Source organism: Palaemon carinicauda, chromosome 3, assembly GCF_036898095.1.
Source record: "Palaemon carinicauda isolate YSFRI2023 chromosome 3, ASM3689809v2, whole genome shotgun sequence".
Classification (NCBI taxonomy): domain Eukaryota; kingdom Metazoa; phylum Arthropoda; class Malacostraca; order Decapoda; family Palaemonidae; genus Palaemon; species Palaemon carinicauda.
The window spans coordinates 180,948,007-180,968,006 of NC_090727.1; the positions used below are offsets into that span (position 1 = coordinate 180,948,007).

A 20,000-nucleotide genomic window follows, 5' to 3' on the forward strand; every position below is an offset into this window, starting at 1 on the left:
TGCATGTATTGTACCACTATATAAGGGTAAGGGAGATGTGCATGAGTGTTGTAATTCAAGAGGTATTAGTTTGTTGAGTGTAGTTGGAAAAGTGTATGGTAGAATACTGATTAATAGGATTAAGGATAAAACAGAGAATGCAATCTTGGAAGTACAGGGTGGTTTTAGAAGAGGTAGGGGTTGTATGAATCAGATTTTTACAGTTAGGCAGATATGCGAGAAATATTTAGCAAAAGGTAAGGAGGTGTATGTTGTGTTTATGGATCTGGAGAAAGCATATGATAGAGTTGATAGGGAAGCAATGTGGAATGTGATGAGGTTATATGGAGTTGGTGGAAGGTTATTGCAAGCAGTGAAAAGTTTCTACACAGGTTGTAAAGCATGTGTTAGAATAGGAAAGGAGGTGAGCGATTGGTTTCCGGTGAGAGTGGGGCTGAGACAGGGATGTGTGATGTCGCCCTGGTTGTTTAACTTGTATGTTGATGGAGTGGTGAGAGAGGTGAATGCTAGAGTGCTTGGACGAGGATTAAAACTGTTAGGCGAGAATGATCATGAATGGGAGGTAAATCAGTTGTTGTTTGCGGATGATACTGTACTGGTAGCAGACACAGAAGAGAAGCTTGACCGACTAGTGACAGAATTTGGAAGGGTGTGTGAGAGAAGGAAGTTGAGAGTTAATGTGGGTAAGAGTAAGGTTATGAGATGTACGAGAAGTGAAGGTGGTGCAAGGTTGAATGTCATGTTGAATGGAGAGTTACTTGAGGAGGTGGATCAGTTTAAGTACTTGGGGTCTGTTGTTGCAGCAAATGGTGGAGTGGAAGCAGATGTACGTCAGAGAGTGAATGAAGGTTGCAAAGTGTTGGGGGCAGTTAAGGGAGTAGTAAAAAATAGAGGATTGGGCATGAATGTAAAGAGAGTTCTATATGAGAAAGTGATTGTACCAACTGTGATGTATGGATCGGAGTTGTGGGGAATGAAAGTGATGGAGAGACAGAAATTGAATGTGTTTGAGATGAAGTGTCTGAGGAGTATGGCTGGTGTATCTCGAGTAGATAGGGTTAGGAACGAAGTGGTGAGGGTGAGAACGGGTGTAAGAAATGAGTTAGCGGCTAGAGTGGATATGAATGTGTTGAGGTGGTTTGGCCATGTTGAGAGAATGGAAAATGGCTGTCTGATAAAGAAGGTGATGAATGCAAGAGTTGATGGGAGAAGTACAAGAGGAAGGCCAAGGTTTGGGTGGATGGATGGTGTGAAGAAAGCTCTGGGTGATAGGAGGATAGATGTGAGAGAGGCAAGAGAGCGTGCTAGAAATAGGAATGAATGGCGAGCGATTGTGACGCAGTTCCGGTAGGCCCTGCTGCTTCCTCCGGTGCCTTAGATGACCGCGGAGGTAGCAGCAGTAGGGGACTCAGCAGTATGAAGCTTCATCTGTGGTGGAAATGTGGGAGGTTGGGCTGTGGCACCCTAGCAGTACCAGCTGAACTCGGCTGAGTCCCTGGTTAGGCTGGAGGAACGTAGAGAGTAGAGGTCCCCTTTTTGTTTTGTTTCTTGTTGTTGTCGGCTACCCCCCAAAATTGGGGGAAGTGCCTTTGGTATATGTATGATGTATGTATATATATATATATATATATATATATATATATATATATATATATATATATATATATATATATATATTTATATATATATATATATATATATATATATATATATATATATATATATATATATAACCTGATTTTATATGTAGTTTCAGGCGATTTGTTTTCCAAATTTTACTTAACCTAGCCATTGTCTGATTTGCTTTTATCAATTTGTCAATAAACTCCAATTCTAAAGATCCTGTATTAGAGATGAATGTTCCTAAATATTTCAATGATTCCACATCATTGATCCTTTTTTCTTCCAATGATATTTCACCCTCCATTGCATATTCTGTTCTTATCATTTCTGTCTTTCTTTTATTTATCTTGACCCCAACCTCATGTAATATTTCCTGCATTCTGGTAAGCAAGCTTTGCAAGTCTGTGGAGTTTTGCTAATAAGGAGAGCTTCACAGCATATTCTTGGTCTGTTAATTTCCTGTTACCAATGCAGTCCAATCCTTCTCCACCCTCCCCAACTGTTTTATGCATTATAAAATCCACGAGGAGTATAAACAACATAGGTGGCAACACATTCCCTTGGAGTACTCCACTGATCACTGGAAATTCATTCGATATGACTCCACTAACATTAAATTTGCACTTGCTATGCTTATGAAGAGACTTAATTAAATTTAAATATTTAAAAGGAACTCCATAATAACGCAGGATCTCCACAAAATTGGGCAGTGCACATTATCAAAGGCTTTTTCATAGTCCACAAATGTCATCAAAAATGGATTTCTATATTCTACACATTGCTGTACCACACGTCTTAAAGTGAATATTTTGTCAGTGCAACTTCTACCTTTTCTAAATCCTGCTTGTTCATTTATCAGCTTTTCATCAATCTTTCTCTCTTTTCTCTTTAGAATGAGCATACTATATATGTTCATGGCAATTGACGTAAATTTGGAGCCTTTGTAATTATTGCAGTCAGTCAGATCTCCTTTTTTGTCATTTTCACCAACACTCCTAGCTCCCATTCATCAAATTTTGCCTCTTCACGCCACATTCTACAAAATAATCTTTTAAGTATTCTGGGAGTCACTTCATCTTCAGCCAATATCATTTCAGCAGTTATTCCATCGTATCCAGCGGATTTTCATCTTTTTAGTTTTAATGATAGCTTTGACCTCAAACACACTGAATTCATTCATGGGCACATCAAGGTCTTCATCAGCTTTAGGTATATCAATCAAATTATTCCCTTCATATTTCCTATTCATGACCTCACTAAAGTGTTCCATCTAACATTGTCTTTCTTCATCTCCTGTTTTTATAATAGATCCATCAATCTTTTTGATGGGTATATGCTTCTTCTTCTTTGCCCCAGTAGAGATTTCATTAATAATTCTGTGAGCTATTCTTACACCATAGCCACTCCCTGAATTCATAGCTTTGTCAGCCTCATCTGCTTTCCTGTTTAAATATTTTCTCCAGTCATTCTTGGCTTTTCTTTTGACTTCACTATCAATACTGGAATACTTAGCATGCTCTACCTTGTAATTTTCATTACATCCTCGAAAATTTTGAACAATCAATATCTGCCTTTGTCTCCTTTGTATCCCAAGTATCATTTGGTATCCAAGATTTTCTCCTTGTAACTACATGTACCAAAACTTCACTACAAATTGACTGATATATGCTCTTTATATCACAACATTCTTCATTAATTGTCTGCTCTTCGTCTCTTAAAGTCTAAGACTGCAAATCGATTCCTACTTTCAATTTCAAATGTTTCTCTGTGCCCATCTTCTACAAGCTTACTTGTATCAAACCTAGGTATTATATCTACATTTCTTTTGGGTGCTTTCAGTTTTAATTTCAGTGTGGCAATGAGGAGCTGGTTATCACTTCCAACATCTGCACCTTTGTGGCTTCTTACATTTCTTAGAGTCCTCCTTCTCTCTTAAATTTTTTACTTACTTTACTTTAAGGGCTGCTTATCTGGTCCTGTACAGCAGGGGAACCCTACTCTCTACAGGTTGTTTTATGATGATCATTCGGGAAAATTTAACATTTCACAATACGTATTGTTCACTTACTGTTTGATCATCACTGTCAAAACACTCACAAAATAAGGTCTTCAATTTTCTCTTGAAAGCCCTAATATCTTCAATTATTCGCTTGTCTCGTGGGAGCCTATTGTATAGTCTATGGGGCCGCATATTTAAAGACTCTAGAGCCTACAATAGACATGTATCTAGGTTTTGATAGTTTGAAACCATCTGTAACTATTCTCGTGGCAAGACGATTTGTTGGTTGCACAATATGTAGCAATTCTCTTAGATATTTTGGACGACAGGTTCTGATAACTTGGTGGGTTATTATACATATTTTAAATTCAGTTCTCGCTTTAATCGGAAGCCGATGTAGATCTATTAGTATAGGAGTGATCCTTTCTGTAGGTGGGGCACCTTTTATCAGTCTTGCTCCTCTGTTTATTTTGTTTTGTAATTTCTTAAGTTGTACTATTGGTAGATTGTAGTAGATGAAGTTCCAGTAGTCAATTCTGGTAATCACACAGTTTATCACAAGTTTCTTTACAGAATATTCATCAAGGTACTTTTTTAAAAAAGCAATATTTCTTAGATGATAACCAGCAGTGTTTACTACATTATTTATTTGGGCAATGAGAGACAAGTTGCAGTCAAGAAATACGCCTAGATCACGAACTTTACTAGATGTCGGCACTGAGTCATTATTTATGTTTATTTGAATATAACCCAAGCTTCTCACAGTGTTTCTCTTTCCCACCACAATAAACTCAATTTTGTTCTCATTTAATTTTAGTTGTATGATTGTCATCCATTCTCTAACACTATCAGGGATTCGGTTTAGAGTTTCGGTAGTGTCGTCTACATCATTTATGGAGAAGTAAAATTGTGCGTCATCCGCAAATAGTTTGAACTTCACACCATGCCTTTGTATTATTTTCGATAGACCAATAGTATAGATGCAGAATAAGATTTGGCCAAATACACTCCCCTGGGGTACCCCTCTTTTTAAAGGTACATATGCTGAATAAGAGTTTCCAATTTTTACTCAGTAATTTTTACCAACCAAGTAGTCTTTCTAGTCCAGTAAATCTAGCCCAAAATAGGGGGTGACCCAGGACAAATTGCCAGAAAAACGAAACCACTTTCATATGTGTAAGTTAGACCTGCCACATGATATATCAAAAATGTAGAAAAATATATTTGGTGGAACATGGTAAAATATGCAAATTAAGGTAGCCATTACTAAAATTTCTGTTTTTGCCTATACTGACAAAAGTAATAGAGCTAGACTTATGAAAATGATATCCATACCCATGTTTTCATGGTCAAGGAATCATATGAGACCAATCTTAGGGATTTGTGATGATTACATCATAATGAATTCAATATGGTTGCCGTGGTAAGCACGAAAAAACTGAAAATCGCAGTAACTTTTACAGAATCCCACCAAAGACAGCAAACTTGGTGTCTATGTGAATGATTATTGAGCTTTCACATGTAGTAGTTATGAGGACTCTCCACAAAATTTCCCCAATGTGCTCAGGCGAGGCCAATGTCATGTTGTGCAGTCGCCTATAATTTTCCCAAAGTTATCCCGGAAGAATAAGTTAAAACAAAAATCCCGGAAGCGTTATGTATGGGAACTTGTTTTTGGCTATGACCTAATGTATTATGAAATACAATCTTGGATAAACTGTCCATAAAATGGCGTTATGAAAGTAATCATTCGAAAAATAATCATTGTAATAGAAAATGTGTAAATGCATTCTATCAAATATTTCATTTGTGTATTTGACAGCTGTAGAAATTTTCTTCTGTCACATTTCAATCCATTGTAACTAACACTTCCTTTTGGATGCTTGGTGATTTTCACACACACAAATCCACCACCCAGTTCCGGAAAAAGGGAACCCCTTTGAGCCTTGTAGAATCCTGCTTGTAATTCCTGCCTTATTTTGAATATCCTCTGAGCTTTTTTTTTCATCTAAGAAGTTGCCGTGCAAAGTGGTCTCGCGTTGTTATTTTCTTTTTGATATATTGAACGACTTGAATATGTTGATCCGTTTTAGATTTTGATGAAAACTATGATTCATGAAGAATAAAATACCTGAACATTATTTGAAATGCTTTTAAAGGAAGGGGCCGAGTGGTTCTCCACTGAACATTATTTGAAATGCTTTTAAAGGAAGAGGCCGAGTGGTTCTCCACTGAACATTATTTGAAATGCTTTTAAAGGAAGAGGCCGAGTGGTTCTCCACTGAACATTATTTGAAATGCTTTTAAAGGAAGAGGCCGAGTGGTTCTCCACTGAACATTATTTGAAATGCGTAAGGTTAGTCTATAGGAAGTGCATTTTACATCTCTGTCTTCCTCTCTGATTCAATAGAGTTGATTAGAGAGTTTTCTTCGGCGTTACCCAAAGGCCAACCAAGATATGGTTTCGGAAACGGCAAGAAAGGTTTATTATCTTCCTTCTCTAGCCGCAAACCAAAGGAAGAAACTCCTTTTCCGAAGTTTTCTCAAGCCTTTCGAGGGATAACTCCCAGCAGGGTAGCTCCAGACCCGAGAACAGGGCGAAGCAGGATCTGAATGCTTTCAATGATGCCATGCAGCAACTGACTTCAGTTAAGTATGCAACAAGTGAGCAGCATAAAGATCTGTCAAAGGCACGTCAGGCAAAGGACATAGCCGATACCAACAAACTCGTTTCAATACTGGCAGAAAGGAATCCATTTGAAGAAAGTATGTCATTGCAAAATATTGTGACAGGGGTAGCTACTAGAGAGGACGTTAATGTAGAGTTAGCCAAGGAAGTTGGACAGAAAATTCTTGAGGATATGACAGGAAATATTGTTAATCAATATGTATTTCGGAAACGAAATCAGGTTATAACACCAGAATCAAAGTCAACTATCAAAATTGATGGGGAGAAAGTGAACATCGATCCCCAGCTACTGTTTCAGAGACTGGTGATCGCCGGAACACAGGCTACAGATCTGCTGGATGCCTTTCAGTATGAACTATGCTCTTATCCACCAGCTCTGTTTGAGACCAGGCACGTTCAGCTTAAAGCCAACAAACCAGCCCTTGCAAAAGCTATTTGGGATTTGATCCCACAGGATGATCGTCCGGACAAACCTTCCAATTGCCAATATGTACTCGATGGTGGTGCCCTACTTCACAGGATTCCATGGCAAATTGGAGACACCTATAAGTCGATCCTTCAAAGGTACACGTCATATGTGAAGAAACGTTATGGAAAGGCAGTCATCGTTTTTGATGGTTACACCAGTGGGCCATCAACGAAAGATAGTACCCATCAAAGACGCCTAGGAACGCGCCAAGGAAGAGCAGTCAATTTTCAAACTCAGATGTCGCTCAAGATCAAAAAAGAGGAATTCCTATCAAATGATGAAAACAAGCAACGTTTCATTAATTTGCTTGGTGATTCCCTTGAAGCTGCTGGTTGTGAAGTTCACCACGCAAAAGATGATGCTGATCTACTTATTGTCCAGACCGCAATAAAGGTTGTGTCGCAGTGTAATGTTATTCTCGTTGGAGATGATACAGATCTTCTTGTCCTTCTATGTTATCATACTAAGAATGTGAAGTATAATATGTTCTGGAGGCCGGAGCCTAAAAAGGGAAAAAAGGAGCAACTTCTGAACATTGGACATGTATGTCAGAAACTTGGAGATGATCTTTGCAATAGCATTCTTTTTGTCCATGCATTCCTTGGCTGTGATACAACTTCACGTGTCTTTGGTTATGGAAAGGGTGTGGCACTGAAGTTGGCACAGGACAGTGAATACTTTTGTGACCTTGCTAAGGTGTTTGGCAACTATGATTCCAGCGAGGATGAAATAATTCAGGCAGGGGAGAAAGCTATGCTTTGTGTGTACAAGGCAAAACCAGATGGCAATCTGGATTCACTGAGACACCACAGGTTTCAAGAATTAGTTGCCACTAGCAAAAAAGTTATTCACCCCAAATCATTGCCACCAACTTCAGGGGCAGTAAAGTACCACAGTTTCCGTGTTTTCCACCAAGTTCAGGCGTGGAAGGGTAACAGCCTGAATGCTGAAAATTGGGGGTGGAAGATCATCGAAGGAAAAATGTTCCCCCTTATGACTGATTTGGACGTTGCTCCAAAATCACTATTGGAAGTGGTAAGATGCAAATGCAAGACAGGGTGCGGAAAACGTTGTGGGTGCAGACGACTGGGTCTTGACTGTACACCAGCCTGCAGTGAATGCAGGGGGATCTGTGAGAACATGAACTTGGAGAACACTGACGAGACTTCAGATGATGATCGTGATATCTTGGGCATGTGAACCTACATTTAAGGAGAATTAACTGGCATGCCTTGGTTTCAATTTCAACAAACTGACACCTGCATTATAGATAAATAGACTCATTTACCATGAAAACCTATAAATAGACACCAAGATTGTTGTCTTCGGTAGGATACTGTCGAAGTTATTGCGATTTTCAGTTTTTGCGTACCAACCATGGCAGCCATATTGAATTCATTATGATGTAATCATGACAGCTCCCTGAAATTAGTCTCAAATGATTCTTCGACCATGAAAACATGGGTATAGACACCATTTTCATAATTCTAGCTCTATTACTTTTGGCAATATAATCAAAAACAGATATTTCGACAATGGCTACCTTGAATTGCATATTTCACCATGTTCCACCAAATATATATTTCTACATTTTTGATATTTCTTTTAGCATGATAATTAAAAGTCATTGCAAGTAATTTCATTTTTCTGGCAATTTGTCCTAGGTCAAATGGTAGATTTACTGGACTATTCAGGCATTTGAAAGTTTGATCTTCGGTGCCGATGAATAGTAGATCATTTAGTAGCAGTTCATGCACAACTGTATCAAAAGCAGCACTAAGATCAAGTAATATTAAAATACCACATTTATTTTCATCCACCATTTTCAGCATATCATTTACAACAGAGCAGATGGCTGTCTCTGTAGAGTATAGTTTTCTGTAAGCAGATTGGTTGTCAGGCAAAGCTTCTAATTACTTCTAAGTGACTGACTAGTTGTTCAAGAATTACATATTCTAGCACTTTTAAAACAAAGGATAGATTCAAAATATGTGTATATGAGCTTAATTCCTGAAAATCCAGAGCACTTTTCAGAACTGGTGTGACTATAGCCATTTTTTTTTCAGATTTGGAAAATTTACATTCATCAATGCTTGCATTTGTTATTCTCATAATTATTTCGGCTAGACTAGAAAAGTTTCTCTCTCCAATTACTACAGATATTGGCATGGGATCGATCGTGCAGTTTGTTTTCTTTACTCTCTTGATAATCTTGGTGATGTCGTTTTGTGTTATGTTGTCAAATCTCATTAATTTTATCTGTGTATCTGGTGTATCATTATTCTGATGTTGAATATTTACAAATGACCTGGTTATATTTCTAATTTTGTTTTTAAAGAATACTAGAAAATTATTTACTAGCTCCTTGTCACTGTATCCATCAGGTAGCTTTTTCTGTTTACATTTCCCATTATACCATTTAGGAGACGATATAACTTATTTATGTCTTGCTAATTGGCGGATCTTTCTCTTGTAGTATTCACCTTTTTCCTTCTTAGTAGGTAGTTGTATTGACACATAGCAGTTTTGTATGCTACCCATGTACTTTCAGTTTTTAACAGATTCCACTTTATTTGCGTCTTTTTTCCCTCTCCATCGAACCAAGGAGATTTGTCTTTAACAGTTATAGTCTTTTCCATCAGTGGGAGCATGGTATCATATTCGATTTTACGCACTCTATTATAAACGGTCGTAAGTCAGTAAATAGACGTTGGTTATCGTGATCTATTTGAAGTCCATGTATATTTGTGGATGTACTTGTGCTGGAAAAGAGTACCTCCAATAAAAAAGATTGTTTGTTGAACAAAAACTGATAAAGTGTGCCTCATTTTCATTTGCAACTTCGCCAAGACCCTCAACACCCATCACATTCTCTTTAGCCTTGAAGTCACCAATCAAAATTTTCTTATCTCTCTCTGGGATCTTATCTAATACACTTTGCAGCTATTCATAGTATTCATCTTTTCTTTCTTCAGGAGAATCATTTGTTGGTGCATAGCAAACTATAATACTCACAGTACACTGCTTTGATTCAAACTTTGCAAGTAATAATTTTCTACATACACCTCTCCATTCTGTTAACGTCTTTTCTGCCCTTGGTGACATCATCATTCCTATCTCCATCTGTTCTTCCTGAGGAAATTTTTATATATATCCTATATATATATATATATATATATATTGCCTTGGTGTAAGATTTCTTTACCAATCCCCTTACAACGTGTTTCAGTTAGAGCCAAGATATCCAAACTATATTTCATAAATTTGTTTTCCACTTGCGGTAATTTCCCAATCGGAGTCATGGTTCTAACATTCCAATTAACAATTTTCAACTTTTCTTTGGTATTTATAAACCGGGAGATTCTTAATACCCCGCTACACCCAGGATTGGGGACCATTCCTTCATTTTCGCTTTCCATAGATTGACTAAATCCATAGAGGATTCATTGGCTAGATTCATCAAAGGATAGCCAGTTCCTTGTGATGCGCAGTGCCTTTCTTACTAAAGCAAGTGACCCTCGCTGGTCCATACTAATTCTAGTAAGATCATCCGTCAGGCATCAGGAGTAAAAGCCGAAAAGAAAACTTGTCTATCGCCTTAAACCTAATCCGGCATCCTGCTGCCAATGACTTCATCGAGATTTAGGGTGGTATTTCCTCCACACCCAAAGTCTTTGTTACTCCACCAAGATGCTCATCCGCTTATATAACCGTTGGCAAACATGGATTGCTAAGATATACTGCCTAGTATGGTATACTGTATATATATGTATATATATATATATATATATACATATATATATAATTACACGCATGTATATATATATATATATATACACACACACACACACACACACATATATATATATATATATATACATATATATGTATATGTATATGGTTTAGCAATACAAAATATTTACTTCCAGCTACATGAGGAAAAGAGCAACTGGAACAGGGCTTCAACAGATGCTTGCTTTAAAGAATGAAAATGGAAATATCTACAAAAGAGATGGAGTGATAGAAATTGCAGAGAATGTGTATGCAATTCCATACAATAGTGATATAAGAAATAACTTTCCCAATAGAAATCACAAAATACCTGAGCTAATACCAAAAGTAACAGTAGGAGGAGTAAAGAAAGCATTAAAAGACAAGAAAAGAGGCGAATCAACAGGAGAAATTGGGTTAACAATTTAGTTAATAATAGAGGGAGGAAATTTTAAAGTAGTAAAACTCGCTGAATTTTGCACAAAATGTTTTGCAAGAATGCGGTGTACCCACAGCTTGTAAAAACTTCATCATTATACTTATTCTAAAAAAAAGGAGATACAAAAGACCGGAAAAATTACGGCCCAATAAGTTTACTCTCGGTAATTTATAGAAGATTTATAAAGATCATGTTAGGCCAAATAGAAAGGCAGGTAGACTTTAATCAACCAAGAGAGCCGGCAGGTATTAGAAACGGGTATTCAACAACTGACCATACCCATATAATTAAGGACCTAATGGAAAAATGACAAACCACTATGTTTAGTATTTATAGACTATAAGAAAGCTTTTGATTCTGTTAAAACTTCAGCGGTAATGAAAGGACTTCATAGACAAGGGATAGATGAATCTTATGTTAGAACACTTCAAGATATCTATACGGGAAGTACAGCAATCCTTAAACTACATAAAGATACTAAGAAAATTCCGATTGAGAAAAGAGTTAGACAGGGAGACTACATTTTTCCTAAATTATTCACAGTGTGCTTAAAAGATTTTAAGAATTTAGATTAGGAAAATGTAGGAATTAACATTTAAGTGGAATACATTAACAAATTATGATTTGCAGATGACATAGTTCTGTTTATTGAATCATGGAAGGAATTACAAAAGATTGTAAAAGATTTAAATGGAGGAGGCACAAATATAGGACGGAAAATATATATGAGTAAAACTAAAATAACGTTCAATGAAATTGCAGAGACACTTAAAGACCAAAAAAAGTTGAATATGGATTCGAGAGCAAACTAATGTAGAGGGTATTCTAACATGCAAGAAAAAAGAAATGGATATGGGCAGGTCGTTTAATGAGAATGACAGATAATAGATGGACATTAAGAATAACAGAATGGGTCCCTAAAGATTGCAAGAGAATTAGGGCAAGGAAGAGAAGACGATGGATAGTCGAGATAAGAAAATTTGCGGGTATAGACTGGCATAGAAAGACCATACACAGACGGGAGTGGAAGGCCATGTCTTGGTCCTCAAAGGGAGATATTCGTCAAAGCACTTTTGATTAGAACTGTTTTTTAATAATTTCATCAAGAATAATGCAAGAAGAGTTAATAGGTTGCTATGGATGTATAAAGATCTTCATGAAGGATTCCATTTTCGTTCCAACTGTAATGGTTCTTTTATTGTTAATGAAGCCTTTAATTGTGTCTTTAATTTTTACTTTTTCAGCCATTTGTACAATAATCTGAAGATGAATGGAGATGGTCCTTTCGAAAACTAGAAATAACCCTTCGTATTTAATTTATAAACGCATGCAAGCAAAGAACACACACAAACACATACATGAATACATACATACACACACACTTATTTATCTATCTATCTATCTATCTATCTATCTATATATATATATATATATATATATACATATATCATGTTTATTCATTTGATTCTTCTACGATATCTACTTTTCCGCAATTCTTTCAAATCAGGGTTCAACCAACACATTTTTTTTACACTCCCATTTAAAAAAATATACAAAATATTCCGAAAAGAGATTTTTTTTTACATTTATTTTTCATTATATTGTTATCTTTATAGTTCCATTTGATTCGACCTATCGTATAACTACTCATTCGAACTGACAATTATTGGAAATTTAAGAAAAACTTCAAGGCTAGAATAAAAGCCATGCATAAAAGCAATTAATACTCTTTCATTACTTGAAATTTTGATTTGCAACGCCTCTCTACTTTACATTTAACTATATTACATGCAGGTCGATCATATTATAATAGAAACACTAAGACCAATTAACTGTTAAAAGAATTTTATGAAATATTATCAACACTTGCTTCGACAGCACTAAATGCAGAACGTTTTAATGCAGTGCGTATTTTATTTATACTACTGTATTTAGAGTCCATTACTCCAAGACAGTTTTCAATCTCCAAATCTTATTGAATAAAAAGTTCTTATATGTCAGTTAATTGGCCCCAATGAATAATGATACTTCATACCTTCCAGGTATTTTAATTTAAAAATTATGAATGTAAACTCAAGATTTAATAAGTGGGAATGAGTTCACTCTATCGATTTTAGAAAAAGTCTTTGTTCGGTTAATATTCACTAACTAGTGTACCCGAACCGTCAAAAATGACGTCTAAATATTTAGATATTTGCACGCACATACACACACACAGTTTCGATCCTTGTCACCTCTTCCTTTTTCCTAACTACAACCCGCTAGTTCGGCAGTTTATGGGAGAGTGTGGTTGTCCTAGTGTACCTCTCGAGGTACTCGCTCTCACCAGGGTATGGCTACTCCCTTTCCCCCTAGGGCTTGACATGAAATATATATATATATATATATATATACATATATATATATATATATATATATATACATATATATGTAGTTAGACACGTTATTATTATTATTATTATTATTATTATTATTATTATCATAATTATTATTATTATTATGATTTTTACTACTACTACTTCTAGCTAAGTTACAACCCTAGTTGGAAAAGCAGGATGCTATAAGCCCAAGGGCACCAACAGAGAAAAGTAGCCCAGAGGAGAAAGGAAATAAGTAAATAGATAAACTTTATGAAAAGTAATGAACGGTTAAAATAAAATATCTTAAGAATAATAACAACATTTAAAGAGATCTTTTACATATAAACTATATAAAGAAACTTATGTCAGTATGTTCGACATAAAATATTTGCTGCAAGTTTGAACTGTTGAAATTCTGCCGATTCAACAACTCGATTAGCAAGAACATTCCACAATTTGGTCACAGCTGGAATAAAACTTTTAGAATACTGTGTGGTATTGTGCCTCGTGATGAAGAAGGCTTGCCTATTAGAATTAACTGCATACCTAGTATTACGAACAGGATGGTACTGTTCGGAAAGATCTGAATGTTAAGGACGGTCAGTATTATAAAAAATCTTATGCAACATGCATAAGGAAAAATGAATCGACGGAGCCAGAGATTAATATCTAGACCAGGAATTAGAAATTTAATAGACCGTAAGTTTCTGTCCAACAAATTAAGATGAGAATCAGCTGCTGAAGACCAGACTGGAGAACAATACTCGAAACAAAGTAGAATGAAAGAATTAAAACATTGCTTCAGAATAGATTGATCACCGAAATTGTTACAAGAATTATTATTATTATTATTATTATTATTATTATTATTATTATTATTATTATTATTATTATTATTATTCGCAAAGCTAAAACCCAATTTGGAAAAACAGGATGGTTAAGCCCAAGGGCTCCAACAGGACAAATAACCCAGGAAAGTAATCAAGGAAATAAATAAACTACCAGAGAAGTAGTGATTAATTAAAATAAGGTAATTCAAGAACAGTAACAACAGTAAGATAGATCTTTCATATAAAAACTATTGGAAACGTCCCCGGCTGGTGATCACCGGACTGGGGTTTAAGTCCCGAACGAACTCGTTAGTCCCCTGTAGTGTCTGCAACCTCATTTTCGTGAGCTAAGGATGGGGGTTTGGGGGAGCCTATAGGTATACCTGCTGAGTCATCAGCAGCCACTGGCTGGTCCTCCCCAATCCTAGCTTGGGGGGAGAGGGGGTTTGGGCGCTCATCATATCTAGGGCATTGTCCTGCTTGCTAGGGCCGTGTCACAGTCCCGAGACTCTGCTATTCACGAGTGACCTTTAAACCTTACCTTAAACCTTTAAGGATAAATGAAATAGAATAGTATGCCCGAGTGTAACTCAAGCCAGATTACACTACCCCAAGACAGTGTAAGACTATGGTACAGAGGCTAGGACACGACAAGACTAGAGAGAACATTGGTTTGATATTTGAGTGTCCTAGAAGAGCTGCTTACCATAGCTATAGAGATTATTCTACCCTTACCAAGTGGAAAGTAACCGCTAAACAATTACAATGAAACAGCTAATACCTTGAGTGAAGAAAATTTATATATATATAGATATATATATATATATATATATATATTTATATATATATATATCTATATATATATATATATATATATGAATATATATATATATATATATATGCTTTTAGGACACAGCTTCTCTCTAATGTAATTTTGATTAAAGGAGATATACTTAGTGGCGTCAATGTGTTTCCTACAGGAATCTTCATATTTCCTCAGCTTCTTTAATCTTTAGATGTAAGCCTATTGATGCAAAGGGCCTCGGTTAGATTTCGCCAGTCGTCTCCATTCATCATCTACTTCGCGCTTTATAGTCCTCAGCCGTGTAGGCCTACAGTGGTACATATATATATATATATATATATATATCTGTGTGCGTGTGCGTAAGGATGATTAGTAGACTGATTCGTCCACGTAAATCTGGCAATACAAAAATTAAGGCCATCTATGGCAACAACACCTTTTGCCTAACTAATCTGGAATAAAATAAATGAGAACGATTTTATGTAAAAATTTTCACTATACTGAGAGACCGTGTTTTCCCAATAATAAATCAGTATCGTTATAAATACTATTGAGAGGTCATAAAATCTTTCTTTTGTTTTAGATTTAACTTTTATTTCAAGGGATCGTGCTATTTTCTAGAATTCATTTATTCAATATAAATTTGCTATTAGAAATAACGACTAGTCAGCGTTCCCTTCAAATTAAATTTTCTTTAAATTTGCAAGAGTACGTATTTGTTCGAAACATAGGAGAGAGAGAGAGAGAGAGAGAGAGAGAGAGAGAGAGAGAGAGATTCCACATTGAACATTATTGGGCTTTGTAAAGTTCCTTACTATTCAGAGGTTTGAGATCGGATCAAGTAATATTTTAGTACACTCATATATACGGTATATCTATACACATACGCACACACACACACACATATATATATATATATATATATATACGTATATATATATATATATATATAAGCACAAATACCTTTTAGTATAGATTTTTTTCTCAGTTAATATTTTTCCCTGAGATGGGCCCGGTGAGAATCCCTCTTCCCCCTGGCTACCCCTATACTGTAAAGCCACACATTAGTGGTTGACCCGGTTGTGTAACATATGTCTGGAAGAAGGAAAGGTTCCAAAAGGAATAGACTTTGATAAATTAAATTCAGAATAAACTGTATATGAATTGATATAGAAAAAGCATTGTTTATCTAAAAGAGTAGGCCTATTCGACAAAGATTTATGATGAAATATTTGAGGTATCATTATTAGACTGGCCTGGAGTTTATTTCCTGAAAATTGCTCACTTGCAGGGAAAAATAATGTTTGATATGTTTTTCAAATTTTTAAGATACCTGGATGAGGCTAAGGAAGGCAGTCTGCTTCTCTTCTGGCATCCCGACGCTGACGACGAAGAGAAAGCCGAAGATGGAGGGGCCATAGACTGGGATGAACAGGCAGTTGGCGCGCCCTTTTCCTCTGCTGCAGGTATGTGACTCAGCCTTGGTAGTCTCCCTCTCAATGCAAGTGTAGAAAAGGAAAGGTTAAGGGCGTCGTTCACAAGACATGAATGGATGGGATTCCAAGCGTATTCAATAGATTTTCTTTATAGATTTTCATAGAATTTATTTTTCATTGTTAAAATGTTATTTTTACCTATAATATTCTAATCTATATGGCGATCCACTTGGTTAAATTTTGTTTAAAGATTTATAATTTTTTCTACATTATTCCTGATGTAAGAAAACCAAGATGTTGCATTGTTGAAATTCTAATTAATTCAAGATAATATATAATCAGTATATAATAAATACATCTCGTATATAGTAAAAATTACCGAAATAAATCATCTAAATATTTTCGCTAAACCCTCTAAAAAAAAAGGTCAAGGTGTGACTTCAGCATTGCTGTGGGAACTCCTCTTTATTTCTTGAATATAATAATTTTTTATCTTTCTATCCCTTGAGAATGAGCCCCAGATCCACGATCAACTTAAAATGTTTTTTCATAAATACCATTCTTGTGAATATAAACAATAGCATTCAAACTACGGTACGCAGGCCATTCATCCTAATTAATTAATGAACCTATTTTGCACTCACGTTGTATTATTACCCATCATGGTGTTGCACATAGATGTACCGGATGTCTACATCTTGTTTCAACTCCCCTTTACTAATTAGGCAAACTTTTTTAACAAGTACACAAGGTAGCACACCTTACAAGGCTAATTGTAGATTGAATTTTGCAAGTAATTCGCCTGCTGAAATAAACAAGGCGGTAGATCCGTATTTTTGGGTAGTTCAAGTATTGCACAGTAGATAGCATACTAAAGTAGCACCGAAAAAATTTTATCAGTATATTTTTCTTTACTTTAAACGAGATGAAACCGTGATCAAAACATGAAGGAAAATTATGTAGAAAACGTTGTTGTTTACTGCAAGAAATTAAGGCATTGTAGGTATAGCTTCTATAACCTTCCAGCATTGATGTTCCAGGAACAACGACTTTCTCCTGGAAATTCGACGATGTCGACCAGGGGGACGAAGAGGAAGATCATGGGCCTAAGCTTGAGGTTGAGGTAAGGGACTCCTGTTTGACTGTTACTTGGTGTTTCAATCTTCTCTAAATGATCTTATGATAAATCTGTCATTTTAACACTCGTTCATTTATACATGGAATCAATAAAAAGATTAAGAATGGAGAACCTATGAATGAATTAATATTTATGTACTTGAAACCATTAAGAAGATTTAGAATGGAAAAAAAAAAAAACAGTTAAAACTTTTTAGAATAAGATTTGAAATAAATTCTAAGTAAGAAGATGGCATATGTAACTATATATATATATATATATATATATATGTCCATTTGTAAATGTAAATACCATTTTATCTTCACATAAAAAACTAGGCCTACAAGAACGTGAGTATCCAATGCGTATATCAAGGCTGATTGTTATTGCTACCTTGAATTCTCATCACTGTTTCTGATGTCTCGTACACTTCACTTCACTGTTCGCCACAGTGTCCCAGTAACACAATGTTTTATTTAAAAAAGATAATCCTAATTTTAGCACGAATGCATCAAATTTTGCACAAATGTAACAGTCAATCCTAAAAGGAAACACCCCACACAACTATTCATAACAGAATATTTATGTTTTCCTTATATTTTTCGTCACTTGACTCCGTGTACTTTCTTCTTCACTGACACCACGCGTCTCAGTCTAGCTGCTTTTAATCCCCGTTTCATATTTTCACTTTCGTTCTATAACTTTCATTTATTAACCCAATACTTTCATTCCTTTAACATGGCATCTCCCCTTTCTGGTTACCTCCATCCTACAGCTTTCATTCTCTCTAGAGGCGATGCCATTTAGTAAAACCCCACTAATTTCTATTTTTCCTTCGTTCTATAACTTAATTTTTTTTTTTTTTCAAGAGGGTGACTCGTTCTTTATAAACAGAGGGGTTTAATAACTATAACGGCAAGTTTACCAGAGTAACTAGGCTCTAGATACTCTAGGGTAGGGGTGGGGAACCCTTTTTTTGGATGAAGGCCATCTTGCAATTCCTCAATGCTCCTTAAGGCCGCATAGAATTTTGTTGGATATTTTATCCTCCAAGTAATTTATTATTAATCTAAAGAAAGAGTGACAGGTTTATAAAAATTTAAAGCATTACAATTTCAAATATTTGAATCAAGTACTTTTTATACAAGTAATCAGTAAATGAATTATATTGAAAACTAAATTTTAAAATATTTCATTCAAGTTTGGGTAGTTTTCAAACTACCGTAAATAAATGAATAATATTGAAAGCATGTCATTTTCAAATTACTTTAGTTAAGCAAGTAGGTCCTTTGTATTGAAGTGATAAATAAAATAATATTAATCTTTTGGAAAAGATAGCTTATAAATATAAACTATATAACCTTTTCAAATATTGTATATTGGCAAGTAGGTACTTTTTAAGCAATCACATCTCATAAAAATGCATCCCAGTGAAAAATTGTATCTGTTTAAACACACTCGGCTGTTTTCATTGAAAATAATCAATTATTTGCTTTCCTAAGATGTTCAATAAATCCTTAGTTTTTAGCCATCATAGCTGGAACACCATCAGTATATAACTTATTATAACAAGGATGTAAAATTTAATCCTCCTTTGTGACATTGCTTATTGAAGTTGTTATAATATCTGTTCCTCTTATCCTTGCATTAAGGTTACTTAAGGAAAGCTGTTTTTCATACAATCAAAACTCATCAGAAAAAGCACAAATAAAATATTTTTATGTACAAAATCTGGAACCTGTTGACTCATTTAAAACTAACATAGATCACAGTGAGAAGATGGACGAAACAGGAACTCTCTCGTCCGTTATACGTTAAATCACTCACTCACTGCAACTAGCAGTTTTTCCTTGTTAGCTACAACAGCTGTTGCAGCTGACAAGGAAAAACTGCTGGTTGTATTAAATTAGGATTTATTGAATCCAAGGAAAAATTGCTTCCATTCTCTGGGAGGTACACCACTAAGCGCAACTTTCCTATTGTCTGTGTGTACATATTTGTATGTGTGTACATACAGTAGAATGATTTCAAACACACAATATTCAGCGTCAAAGCGGAAATATAGTACACATACTGCACATATATCAAAGGCCGTAGAAGGCCGCACTTGATGGTCCAGAAGGCCACATGCGGCCTTAAGGCAGCAGGTTCCCCATACCTGGTCTAGGGTAACATAATGCTCCTGCCAATTTGAATAAACAACGTTTCGATGATAGCATAATGCTAAAATCAAAATAAAACTTCAATGTCTGGCAGTTTAGAAGAGTAGCTAAGGCAACAAAACAAAATGTAATAGAAACAATACACTTCTCATTCACAAATAAGTCATTGCTTCAAAAATTACTTGACACAAGAATTAACAAGTTAAAATGAGAAAATTAAATTCGTCTCGTTTTTTTCTATAGACCTACATTCAAGCGGCAGGGGACGGTCCACGGCTTCAAGTCCTGGAGGGTGGCTTT

General features: G+C 35.5%; 1 protein-coding gene across 1 annotated transcript in view; it reads left to right on the top strand.

Annotated features, from left to right (window-relative positions):
- Window positions 1–20,000, top strand: part of LOC137635606 (dynein axonemal heavy chain 10-like) — a 145,886-nt gene that overhangs the window by 12,100 nt on the left and 113,786 nt on the right. The window contains 4 exon segments of the mRNA XM_068368067.1: window positions 10,710–10,967; window positions 16,315–16,451; window positions 17,462–17,544; window positions 19,944–20,000. The exon segment at window positions 19,944–20,000 is cut by the window's right edge and continues 168 nt beyond it. Coding sequence (XP_068224168.1) covers window positions 10,710–10,967; window positions 16,315–16,451; window positions 17,462–17,544; window positions 19,944–20,000 — 535 coding nt within the window.